Consider the following 12,353-nt stretch of genomic DNA (forward strand, 5'->3'; position numbering starts at 1 on the left):
AAGCACACACAATCCTCCAGTTTGCAGCAAATACAAATGTCTTCTTATAAACTTTAATTATCAATTTTCTATTTACAAATACATACATAATCTAACAATTCTGATATGAAACATTGGTATTTACAAAATAGCTCTTGGAAAAAAAAAAAAACAATTCTGTACAGTACAACCTGATAAGTTAGTAAATTACATTAGTAGGTAACTGTGCAGAAGGTTTATTAATGACCCAGAATACACTGAATTCAAGTTCTAAACCTAAATTTGATTTAGTTTCACTAACAAACCGTCGGTTTAACCAACATTTAAACAAAGAGCTTTAGAGGAGCACATTTCCATGTTTCCATAAAAATCAAGATATTTTTGAATTATTATAAATTATCACTGACATCATACATATGCCAAGGAGAACATACATGAGACTGAAATTGTGTGAGCATGTAAACATCCATTCAGCAGGAGCTTCACCACCACTTTCTGAGCTTGTTCAACATTAAAAGCAACAGCACGGTTAAAACAGAAAATGATATTCTTTGCTCCAGAACACCAGTTCACCGTAGCATTCAGACCGCAGCGGGAAGTTCTCTCAGACGGCCGAGCTGCCATCGTGCCCCAGAATGTGGCTGATGTTGTGGGCGGGGCGAATTGGCTGCTTGCCAGAGTCGGCAGACGATGTGTTGGAGAGGGACAGCAGGGGAGACATTGGCATGGCCGAGCCGTCGGTGGGCATGCCGGTGGCGATCTCAGGGAACAGAGAGGTGAGGCTGAAGTTGGATATGTGGGGGGTGATTCCAGAGGAGTTGGCAATGGGCACAGGGGGCATATCAGGAAGCAGCGGGAAACTGGCCTGGCCAAAACCCACAGGGCGAGGTGGGGAGAGGATCGAGCCAAAGCGGTTGTTGAGAGGAGGAGCGCTGCCCTTGTCGGCACTCGGGCTTGTAAACATTGGGTTGGGGAAGTACTGGAGGGTGACATCGCTGGGAAGGCTAGGGTGAGCAGCAGGAGAATAGGAGGGATAGAAGGAGGGCAAAGTGCTTTGTGACTCGACAGGGAGAAGGGACGGCGTACGTGAGGCGCTGGGCTGGCTGACTGGAGGGATGAATGTAGAGTTTGCATTGATGGGAGGAGGAGGATTCATCCCTCCATCTGGAATAAAGGGGAAACCGAAGTTCTGCGTTAGGTGTTGGTCAGGAACCAGGTTGTTGTCGCTAGGAACCTGAGCACTATCTGCCATAAAGCGTACGATAGTGCTGCGCCGTGCCTCTCCTCCAGATTGTGGTCGACTTAGCAGCACCCCTCCCCCAGGGGGCAGCGGCAGGTGGCCCTCAGGCTCAAAGGGGTTGCCTGGTCTCAGCGCACCCGATCGAGGTCGGTCACCGGGTCTCAGTTTAGCGGGCTGAGTATCTCGGGCAATATGGCGGGAGTGCTGGCTAACAGCAGTGGGTGGTCTTGAGGGGGCGGAGGACCGGCCTGGCTCAGAGCTGCTATGTGGGGTTGGAGGGTGGGGGAGACCTGCTCGCACACCTGGGCCTGCGTGCATATTACTACTGACCTGAGAAATATGGCCCTTGTTGCCCTCTCCGAGGCGCATAGCTGGGGCCTTATGGGTTTGAGGCACGCTGGGGCTGGAGGCCTTGGCCTGTATGTCTCCTGAAGAGCTTCCAGGCACACAGCTGTACTCCATACTGACTGGGGGACAGCACTGCACTGCTCGCTGGTGGTTGCTCTGCTCAGGAAGGTGGGGGGAAAGGAGGCTTTGTGTGAAACTCTGCTCTCGCGGCAGCGTTGGTCCAACCTGTACGCCCTGAGAGCCAGGATGAACTCCACTGTAACCAACACGATTCCTGCCATCCGCTGGTGGGCCAACACCCATTCTGAACCCTCCCTGCTGCTGCTGCTGCCCCTGAGGGCCCCTCTGGGAGGGGGGAACTGACTTTGGAGCCATGTCACTCCCACGAGAGACTTGAGCCTCAAAACCGCCGAGATGGTGCGCACCCCCTCCACCACCCATGGCCTTGAAGGAGGAGCATTCTGCGACACGCTGAACATCAGTGGCCCCTGGATGGTCAGAAGGCAGGCGGCTCTGTGGGTTGTGTGCAATGTTGGCCTTCCCTCGTGAAGTGTCCAGGTAACCGCGGAGATCCGGCTGCTCCTGAGTGGCACCGCGGCCAGCTTGAAGGTGGAGACCCATGCGCTGCTGCTGTTCACCGCTAGTGGAGCTTTTACCGATAAGCGCTTCAGCAGAGTAGTTGGACACGCGGTGACGTTCCTGGCGAGGAGCACATGCCAGGTCAGACGACCGAGACACCGGATTGCTGGGGGGAGAAATGAGCTGCTGCTCCATGGTCCGAGAGCTCATCATCCTCTGCATAGCACTGTGGTCCTGACCGGTCTGAGGGAGAAATAAACATGAAATATTATTTATACAATATTATGTCAAAAGTCGTCCAGCCAGGAGGGATGCTTTATGCATCCCAATGCCCAAGTTGAACATTCTTTCCTGTCAGCTCTCAGACATTTATAGACAGTATAAATTAAAAACTGACGAGTGGTAAGATATTACAATAACTGAACTGCATTTCACAGCCTTTAATTATCATTCCCCTGTCTAGGCTGCAGCTTTAGGACGCAGGGCTGCTCTTTTACTGAAAACGCAGACACCGACAAAACAACTCCAGTGCGATTTCTTTGTCATTGTGGAGTAAATGTGGTCCAGGTCTACTAGGTCTATGTGAGTGGGCACACATGGCCACAGAACAGTCAAATGCGAAATGTTTAGTATTCGACGAGGTAGGCAAACAAGTAACAAAATATAGAATATAGAGATATTGATTTTGCTGGCTGTTTAAATTTTTAAATCACACATTAAGTTACTGGTATTTTTACATACATATTGTAACAACCAACCCGGCCATTATAAACCACTCCTTATATAATCTATCACCTACCTTGAGGTGGTCCTGCTGGCCTAGGTGGGTGCTGTGATGGGCCCTGGATCCTGCTGCTTGGGCCTCACAGCTCTTCTCCTGGTGTCTAAAGTGCTGCTGCTGCTGAATCTGCTGCTGCAGATGCTGCTGGTGTCTGGAGTGGGAGCTCTGCTGTTGCTGCTGCAATTGCTGCTGCTGCTGTTGGTGTTGTTGATGCTGCGCCTGGGGAGGCTGCTGATGTGTCTGTTGTTGGTGCTGCTGGGGATGAGACTGTTGGTGTTGTGTTGGCTGTTGATGCTGTTGTGATTGTTGGTGTGACTGTTGCGGATGCTGCTGAGACTGCTGCTGTGTGTGTTGTTGGTGCTGTGTCTGTTGTTGTTGATGTGAGTGCTGCTGCTGCTGCTGCTGCTGCTGAACTCCAGACTTTTCCAAGTGATGCTGCTTCTGCTGCAAGCCGGCAGGGGAGCCAGTCTGACTGACTCTGACAAGTCCCCGCTTCTTCTGGACGTGCTGCTGCTCTTGTTGCTGCTGCTGCTGCAGCGCCCTCTGGTGTAGCGAGAGGCGCTGTGCGGGGTCTGGCTGTGTCAAGTGATGCTGCAAGTGATACAGATGGTGTCTCTGTTGCTCTTGTTGCTGCTGTTTCATGTAAAGGTTCCCACCCAGATGCTGACCAGACTGGGGATGCTGCGGATGACCCTGGGGCAGATGAAGAACTGACTGGTTCTGCTCAGCTGGTCCTTGGCAGTGGCCATCTGAGGACCGAACTACCGGGCTCATGAAGGTGTTTGTGGAGAAGAGAGGACCTCCACTATCTGAATTAATCCTTGTCATGATGGCTGCGGAGGTGGATGGCAGCTGTCCCACCATCATCTGACTGTGATCTGATGCTTTCACTTCCATATGGCTAACAGTGTTAGCTGATGGAGGACATGGCTTAGGTCTTTTTCCAGTGTTTAACATCACTTCTTCCTGTGCCTGGCGCTTAGAGATGATCTTCACTTGTCGCTCACTCACACCAACTCCAGCCTGAGTCCTCATTAATGCAGTCCTTACTGCTGGAGTGTACTCATTTTGCTGGGCAGGCATTGAGATAATATTGTTTGAAGGTTGTGATGTGTGAGTTGAGGTCCCCACCGGAGAGGGAACTGAGCCCTGTTGGCCAGCCAGACTAGGGGAGCCAGGATAGGGCTGGTGACTTGAGCTGGGCCTAATCAGGTTGTTGACACTGAGGCTAGCCACTGTCCCACTCTGGGATGAGCTCTGCAACTGGGCCTGGGGGAGGGGCTGAGACTGGGAGTAAGTAATGTTTTGTGGATGTCTGCTCCCACTGGGCCCACTGACCGACACCTCAACAGCAGCTTTAACTGTTCCTGAGTCCATGGGCTTAGCCACTTTATTCTGCTGCCCAGCTAAGCTCCTTTCTTTACTGGTTGATACTTGAGGGGTTTTGGGGGGGTCCCACGTGGCTGTGGCGGGGTTAGTAGAAGTAGTGTTATCCCCAGAACAGCCTCCACTCCTCCTACTGGGGCTGTCCTGTTCTAGCATGGCCAAGGCCAGCATTTCTGCCTGCTCAGACGTGAATGTAAATGATCCAAAGGAGCCAGATGACGGAGCAATACTGTGGCCCTGGGGAAGCATTGATGCCACGGAGAACCCTCGGCCACCCCCAGCCCCTGTAGACATGGGAGAATCGGTCTGTCTAGTAGATGTCATAGAGTGCTCTATTGTTTGATCATCCAGGTTTGTGTACAGCTGTTGAGATACTGTATAGTCCTTTCTGGAGGGAGCACCAGAAGTCACTGTCACCAAGCCCTCTTTCTCTGCTACTGTTGAATGCATCTCCTCCTGAGCCTCCCTGTCTGTTCTAGGGGCCTGGGGTGGTTTGACTTCAGCAGGATGGCAGGAAGAGGGGTTAGGTATATGCACATTAGTCTGCTGTGTTGGCGCTCTGGGAGTAGTGCTTCTTCTCCGAAACTCTGAACTTGTTGTAGGTGCTGTAACAGAACTGTGGACAGCGGAAAACACCGGTGCAGCTGACGATAGTGTCACAGTTGTAGACACAGAGGATGAAGAGGTGAGCTCTGACTCTGGTTTATTGCAAGGCAGAGATTCCTGGGTAGTAGATCCCCTGGATATACATGGTGAAGTTGATTGGATAGTCCTATTCAAAGGCACTGGCGTGGTTGATGTGATACTGCTGGTGCAGACTGAAGTCGAACACGCAGCAGAAGCTGTTGAAGAAGTGTACAGAGTTTCAGTGGCAACCACAGGCCTGTTCTGTCTGGAAACAGCCATGGTTGCAGCTGACTTACTTTGTGGTGTGCTAGTTGAAGCACTGGAAGTTGGCTGTTTAACCTCTGGAACTGTGAGTTTGTTTACAGTCGAATTGTTTCCAGAAACCGCAGCTGGTTTAGTCTCAGCAGCCAAATCTACCCGAACTGATGGCTTGACCAGTGTTGTAGTAACAGCTGTAACTGCAGTTGTGACACTACTAGTGTTACTAGGACTGGATATTGAATCACTCTGAGATGAACTGACAGAGCTTTTATCCTGTGGATGGGACTGACTAAATACTGCTGGCTCACTAGATGAACTACACACTATCATTTTCTGTGTGTTCTGTGCTGAGGTTACACGACCTCCAGCCTCACTGTTAACTGCAGTTGCAACAACTGTGGTACAAATGGGGTGAATGTCTGTGACTTCGGCAGGCGAGGACTGTAAAGCTTCAGATACTGTAACTTGAACTGTCTGGATCTCTCCTGCAGCAGCCACAGGCTTAGCAGAAAGAGCAACAGCAGGTTGTGGCCGACTGAGCTCCTTTTTCTTGGGAGGTTTAGTCCTTTTAGCTACTGCTCTCTTTGCATTCAAGGTTGTACGAAGCCTCTTACCTGAAGGCTTAGAGGCATTAACCACCAGACCTGAAGAGACAGGGTTCACACAAGGGACCTGCAGCTGCCGGGCAGGTAGCGCAAGAGTGCCTGCAGGTATGGAGGCTGGAGCAGGAGACTGATGGTGCTGTTTCTGCTGTAATATTGATAATTGACTAGATGGAGGCGGACAATTGCTCTGGCTAGAAATGGTTATAGGGAGGCCCTGAGAGATGCTCTGGTTGAGACTGCTGAGGGCACCTAAACTGTTGAGGGCTACATTGGTGGTTGGTTCTTCTGTAGTGGTGGGCTGGACCAGTTGGAGTGTACTCTGGCCACCTTGGGAGCTGGCTTTGTCCGAGGTCTTTACGGGCTGCAGGGCGAACACCTGGCCATTCACAGTGATAGTCTGCGGGGTTGTAGGAACAGGTGGAGAAGAAGACGCCTGGGTGACCTGCAGAGCATGGCTTACAGGCTGAACAGGGCGAGGGAGAATGTGCACCAGCTGTTTTCCCCCAACACTCTGTAAGGACGTGGCAGACACTGAACTGCTGGTTGTGGGTATTTGAGTGGATACAGCGGGTAGTGCAGTGGGCACAGCAGCAGGCACCATGCCGACTTGAGGATTCTGAGGAGCCGATGCAGCCTGATTGGGTGCCTGGATGATTACAATATGCTGACAAGGTGTCTGATTGGTTATTTCCTCCCTCACGACTGGCTGGCTAGGACAGGCACTGGCCTGCTGCAGGATTACAACACTTGGATTGTTTGTGTTCTGTGGTGCCGTTACTCCCGATGCTGTTGCTCCAGCTGGGTTGACCTGCAGCACCTGCATGGTCTGTAGGAGCGGCAGCATGGTGGCCTGTGGCTGGGGCACTAGGGCTTGCTGAGGCTGTGGCATAAGGGCTGTTGTAGGATGAGGAACCAATGATGCTGGCTGAAGTACAGCAGGCTGCGACTGTGACACGACAGCAGGATGGGCAATCACAGCTGGCTGTGGTACTATGGCTGACTGGGGAAGAACAGCTGGGGCTAGGACAGGCTGAGACTGTGCTTGACTCAGGATTGCTGGCCGTAGCTGGGGTGCTCTTTGAACGGGCTGTGCGTTAATGTGACCTGTGATGGGTGCCTGCTGTACAGGTATATGTGATTGCATCTGTATCTGAATGGGATGAACAGATGGTTTGCTGCCCACTGGACATACAGTCACATGCTGGACAGCCTGTGTGGCGTTGTTGACCTCTGGAGTGGGGAGACTCTGGCACACCGGCTGCACCGTGTTCCCTGCCATCTGCAGTGTTGTCCAGGTAGTCTGTGTGCTGCCCGCTGCCCCAGCTCTAAGAAGGGCTTGGTTATTTGGGATAGCAGCGTAACTTACAGTCCTGACGGCAGAGTCCTGGGAAACCCAAGAACAAACCTCCGAGGCTATTGTTCTTGTTACAGTTGGGGTAAATGTGGGTTGGATGGATACAGGCAGGGCAGGGTTTTCAGTGGGCATCTGTGAAGCTGACGTAGCTGCTATATTGAGGGTCTGGGATGGGGCGGGAGGCTGACTTTGCTGGGGCAAGGCTGTATTGGCAGCTGGGATCTGGAGGGTGATGTAAGACACAGAAGGCGGCAGAGCAGGGGCTGGAGTTGGTGCCTCAACCAGACACTGCTCTATCATTTTCAGGCCTGGCGTTGACTGAGTGGATGCAGCAGCTGACCCAGGGAGAAGTGCTGGGGTAGAAGAAGAGGTATTAACTTGCAGCACAGCTCCATTAACCCTTAATCTGGCACTGGCCTCAGACGGTGGCTGAAGAACGAATGTTTCGGAGGGCTGTTTCTCTGGGTTAGTCTCCTTTCCTGCTGGGCCCACCACATTGCCATTGGAATAGATGATGATACCCTTTGGAAGCTGGTGAGTGGTAGTAACATTTGCCACTTTGGCACACCGCTGTTTACCTTTCCAGTGGATAGTGGGGTCCTCTAAAAGGTTAATGTCATGGGCTTTGAGAAGCTCAATGTAGTGAGCACTCTCCCTCCTCAGTTCCTCTAACTGGCGCCGTAGCCGCCGGATCTCCTCAGCTGTACAGAGACATCAGCACACTTATTCACATTTCACTGACGCCAATCACACAAATCAAGTGATCACACAAAGTACAAAACTTCACCTTGAACTTTGTCTCCTCCCTCCAGAAGCATTGAATCATTTTGCTTCTTTAGTTCAGTGATGTAGCGGAAAGCCTGATCCAGTATCATGTTCTTACTCTATAAGATAACAAAATAAAAGTTTGATATTAAAACACACACACATATATATATAGACACTAATGTCACTATATAAAGGTAAAGGTTTGTTTCTTACCTGTTTAAGTGCCTGGGAACATGGCAGAAGATTACCAATGCGGTTGATCCCAGCGTTAATTTTCTCTTTTCTGTGTCTCTCGACTGAATAAAAATAGAGACAATCCTTTTAATGTGTTTAATGTTCAGTTACATTTAGTGTGCAACTCCACCAAAGCAAAATCCACATTCATATACTAGCAAGGTTTGTACAAATCCATGCCAGGAAATATTGTTTTTTACCTGCATTGTGAGATTCCTTGTTTTTCTTCTTTCTGTAGAAAATGAACATTTTATTAGGACTATTCTGACATTTTCTTTAAGTGGTCCTGCTCTTAACTTGGTTAAAACTGTTATAAAAAGCAAAGGACTCAAATGTTCTTACTTGGGTTTACGACCAGGTGTCTGAGTTTCAGTCATCTCTGGCATCCTGTCCTAACAGTTGCCTATATGATTAGATATCAGTCAACACATTTAACAGCTGGACTTTAAATCCCTTCCGTGCCCGTCCTGCAAAGAAAAAAAATAAAGCATCCGGAGAGAGTTTTAATTATAACAAGGACTTGTGTAACAGTTGCATATATGCAATTAGCTGGTAGTAATGTTGTAATATGTTTTTATAAAACACTAGATAACAGTAAAAAAAAAAAAAAAACTGTTATGCTCCACCAAGCTTCCACTACTTCTACTACAACTAGATGCTAGCAGGCTAGTGTAGATTAACCTAGCCTTACAGCTAATCTAAACACATTTACCTACATATTACAGCATAATTACAGTCTGTTTAGCGAATTGCACAAACAGTCGTTTGTCCTGGTTTACGGTTACAATGTCGACACCAAAAGATGTTAAGGAAAATTATCTCGTCACTTATCTAGCAAGAAACTAGCAACCTGAGCAATTACCTATTCAGCTAGTTTTCTGTTAGCTAGTTAGCTAATAGCTATTTTAGCTTACCGTTACCGATATAATTATTAAGATAATTAATTGCGGATTCATTCGCGTCCGCACTCATGAATGACTGCTAACGGAGGATAGTTTCCACCAACCTCTAGTCTCGGCATTTTGTAGACTCCTTGTTCCTATAACAACTTTGAGATTGGAAGCTAACAGTTAGCTAGCAAAGCATTCAACTCAACTCATCTCTCAAAACAATCTAGACGCACCTAACCTCGTGCACACAGGGGCGGGATCTCAGAGTCTCACATCCAATAGCAGTCCAGATCCGGGAGGCTTTAGCCAATCACGACACACACACACACACGCAACAAGAACTAATACACCTAGAATTTAATGTAGTGCATCATTTTATGCAGTTTCTGTGTATGTTGCTAATAGTTCACCATGCAAATAAAAAAGTGCAAGACAAGTGGGAAGACATTTACTGCAAATAGTAATTCCTTTATTTAGACGTTAAAAAGTCTTACAATATAGAGCTCCAGAAAAGATAAAATTCTTCAAAGAAAGGAAAACATGCGTATACTACAGTGGAGAGGACACAACTCTCCTTGCATGCAGAGGGATCAGAGATTCCTCTGGGTAATACATTGTGAAAGAGATCATACCAAAAACTTCCAAACCAGCAGCTGAGGTTCTAAACCAGACAAAGGTGTGTGTAACAACAGAAGCTGACTAAGGCAGGAAGTTTGAGATAACCATTTTTGAAAGATGGCTACATAAGGTGCCAAAGGTGTTTAAGGTAAGATGTCTCAAGACACTTGCATATGTTTAGAGACACAAATCCTCACGCACCTTCATTAAATTACTGAAAATAATGCCCAAATTCAATTCCAAACAGCCAATATGTTAAGACATCCCTCACAAGACAATGTGGAGCGTCCTTCTACCAAAGACATTCAATGCAATATTTTGTTTAGTTTCCTCACTCCTTAATATTTTCACTCTTTGTAGTAAACCCAGGAGAACCTCTGAACCATTTGCCATTTCATTGTGAAAAATAAAAATGATAGAACAATTGAGGGGGAATTAAATTAACAGGCTGGAAAATAAAGTTATTCAGAAATTAAGAGTGGTGTCCATGTCTTCCCACCACCACAAAACCGTTTCAGCTTTCCTCATGCCCGTAGCGAGGGGATACATTTCTGCTTTCCCCCTCTGGACTTAACAACCTGGTCAGGCTCATTTCCCATGAATCCCAGGGTTCAGGTGGTGAGTAATGGAGTTGTGTCTGATCCACATAACAACTCCAACTATCACTCCAAACTGACACAGCTGGGACTGTGTGTGTCGGTGATGGTCTTTCAAACACTTTTACCGCTTCAAACCAACTGTTTTCTTTTGCACAACTGAATAGATATGTCCCCTGTTAGCTTTAATAACCGCATAAAAACAACTCAAACACAAACAGTATGGTTTGCAAACACAACACCCTCCCCCTCCACCAAGTCTAAAACTGTCTGAAGTTGGCAACTTTGTCGATCGGAGCACTTTTTTGAGCTTTTAGTCGTTTTCAATTCATTGTATGAAGAAACGGGAGCAATAAAAGATGCAAAAATCATAGGGGACCCTTTTGCAAAATAAATGCAGCAATTTTTATACTTGAAATTTGTTTTCTCTTTTTTAGCGTCCTTTGAAGAAAGTGTTGAATGTGTCGACCCCGGGGCTTATGTCACAGTTCTGTTTCTGTGGAGGCGGGCACATATGTGCTCTTGCCAAACGCTGTGCCCCTACTCTGACTTCTGAAGCTCTCCACTGGGGGGTGCACACGGACTGCGCAGGCTCTTCTGCAACACATGGGCATCTGCAGGCTCTATCCTCTTGTAGTAATTCTTTTTTGTCTCGATGATTTCAAAGCCAAACTTCTGGTAAAAGTCAATGGCTGACTCGTTGCTGATCTGCACATGACTGTGGGGTGGAAAAAGAGAAGCTTGGTTAGGTAAGGGCAAAGAACTTCTGGTTTATGTTAGATAAATCAATAGATTAAGACACTTAAAAAGACACTTACAGATAAATGTTGTCAAAAGTGCCATCTTTCTCACAGATGTTTAGCACATGATTTAGCATCTTTGTACCTGAAGTAAAAGATAATGGCAAAGTAAGTAAAATAAAGCACAAGGTTACAAATAGCACTGCAGCAGCTTCTGGAGGTGCAGAGCTCTTACCAATTCCAAGTCTACGGTAGGTGCTAGACAGCCAAGTGTCATGATGTACAGTCTCTTCTGGTTCTGAGAGTGGTCCACTCTGCAGCACACAGCTCCCACTGCAATGTCATTGAAGTATGCTGCAAGACAAAAAGGAGGTTAATACTGAAACAACAAACAAGGAGTACTTACTTCCTTCATACCTATGAAGCAACGAGTGTTTCACAGTAGAAGCCAGGGACATTCACAGATTGCAAAACAGTTTAATTAGATCTAAGACTGGGCTGTGCTTTGGGACTATCAAATGTATAGACGTTTAACTGTTTTATTATTTTTTATGTGTGCAGTTGTTAAATTCCATCAATCCCCGTCAATTACGTCTCCCCACTAATATCTCTCCGTCAACCAAAAATGTAACACAGTTTTGTTTATCTGGGTGTCAGTTACATGAGTGATTCTCCTCTCACCTAGCTTTGCGAGCTCCCCGACTTCCAGTACATCTTTGTAAAACTTGTCGTTGTAGCTGACAGGGAAGATGACCTGGTTCAGGCGTTTCAGCTGCTTAATGTTGTGGGGCGTAACATCCCCCAGCTCGATCCGGCTACTGGAACAAGAGCAAAACGGTCAAATAACTGACAAAGGGTCCACCAAAACATTCAAAATTCTTTGACTCCAAAACGCCATAAAGATCAATTACAACGGGAGGCTTCAGGGTTTGGTTTGAGAGGCAACTATTCTGACAACTCTGAAGATTTCCTGCTTTTGTCTTGGTGACTTTTAACAGAATTTTCTTTCTATTATGGACTTTTGAGTGCAAAAGGTGAAAGAGTGCAACTTGAGCTTTAGGAAGCTGTCTCTACTCCAATCAATTAGTTGCAAAAACTGGCAGTCTAATCAATAATTAAGGCTACCCTCAGTGGCAGCCCAAATTAATCTTCTAAATTTAATCAAGTGGCCGCAATCCAGATTGAGGAGAAGCTGTGACATTGCCAATGAAAGTCACTAAATAGCGGGTTACTGTGTATTTCAGAGAACAAGAGATATTCCACCTAAAAACACACCATAAACACCTTGAGCTAATCATTTTGAGACTCTTTAATAAGGACATTAATTCAGTGCCAACTACAGTTCAG

At 47.4% G+C, this 12,353-nt stretch overlaps 2 protein-coding genes across 3 annotated transcripts in view; both read right to left on the minus strand.

Annotated features, from left to right (window-relative positions):
* Positions 1–120: 120 nt before the first annotated feature.
* On the minus strand, positions 121–9,376 carry usf3 (upstream transcription factor family member 3). 2 transcript variants are annotated; one of them, XM_084565888.1, is made up of 8 exons: positions 9,169–9,376; positions 8,505–8,629; positions 8,363–8,394; positions 8,142–8,224; positions 7,948–8,044; positions 5,237–7,861; positions 2,946–5,155; positions 121–2,389 (listed from the first exon to the last, which is right to left on the minus strand). In XM_084565888.1, the coding sequence occupies exons 2-8, from the start codon at positions 8,546–8,548 to the stop codon at positions 584–586; spliced, it is 6,897 nt and encodes a 2,298-aa protein (XP_084422014.1). In that variant the 5' UTR covers positions 8,549–8,629; positions 9,169–9,376; the 3' UTR covers positions 121–583. The 2 variants fall into 2 exon arrangements, with proteins under 2 accessions (XP_084422014.1, XP_084422013.1); XM_084565887.1 differs by having other exon boundaries at positions 2,946–7,861.
* Positions 9,377–9,495: 119 nt separating this feature from the next.
* naa50 (N-alpha-acetyltransferase 50, NatE catalytic subunit) overlaps positions 9,496–12,353 on the minus strand; it is a 4,158-nt gene continuing 1,300 nt past the window's right edge. The window contains 5 exon segments of the mRNA XM_084565889.1: positions 9,496–10,984; positions 11,085–11,151; positions 11,242–11,262; positions 11,265–11,360; positions 11,688–11,824. Coding sequence (XP_084422015.1) covers positions 10,807–10,984; positions 11,085–11,151; positions 11,242–11,262; positions 11,265–11,360; positions 11,688–11,824 — 499 coding nt within the window. The 3' untranslated portion in view covers positions 9,496–10,806.

The sequence above is a fragment of the Chelon labrosus genome, assembly GCF_963514085.1.
Source record: "Chelon labrosus genome assembly, chromosome: 18".
NCBI lineage: Eukaryota > Metazoa > Chordata > Actinopteri > Mugiliformes > Mugilidae > Chelon > Chelon labrosus.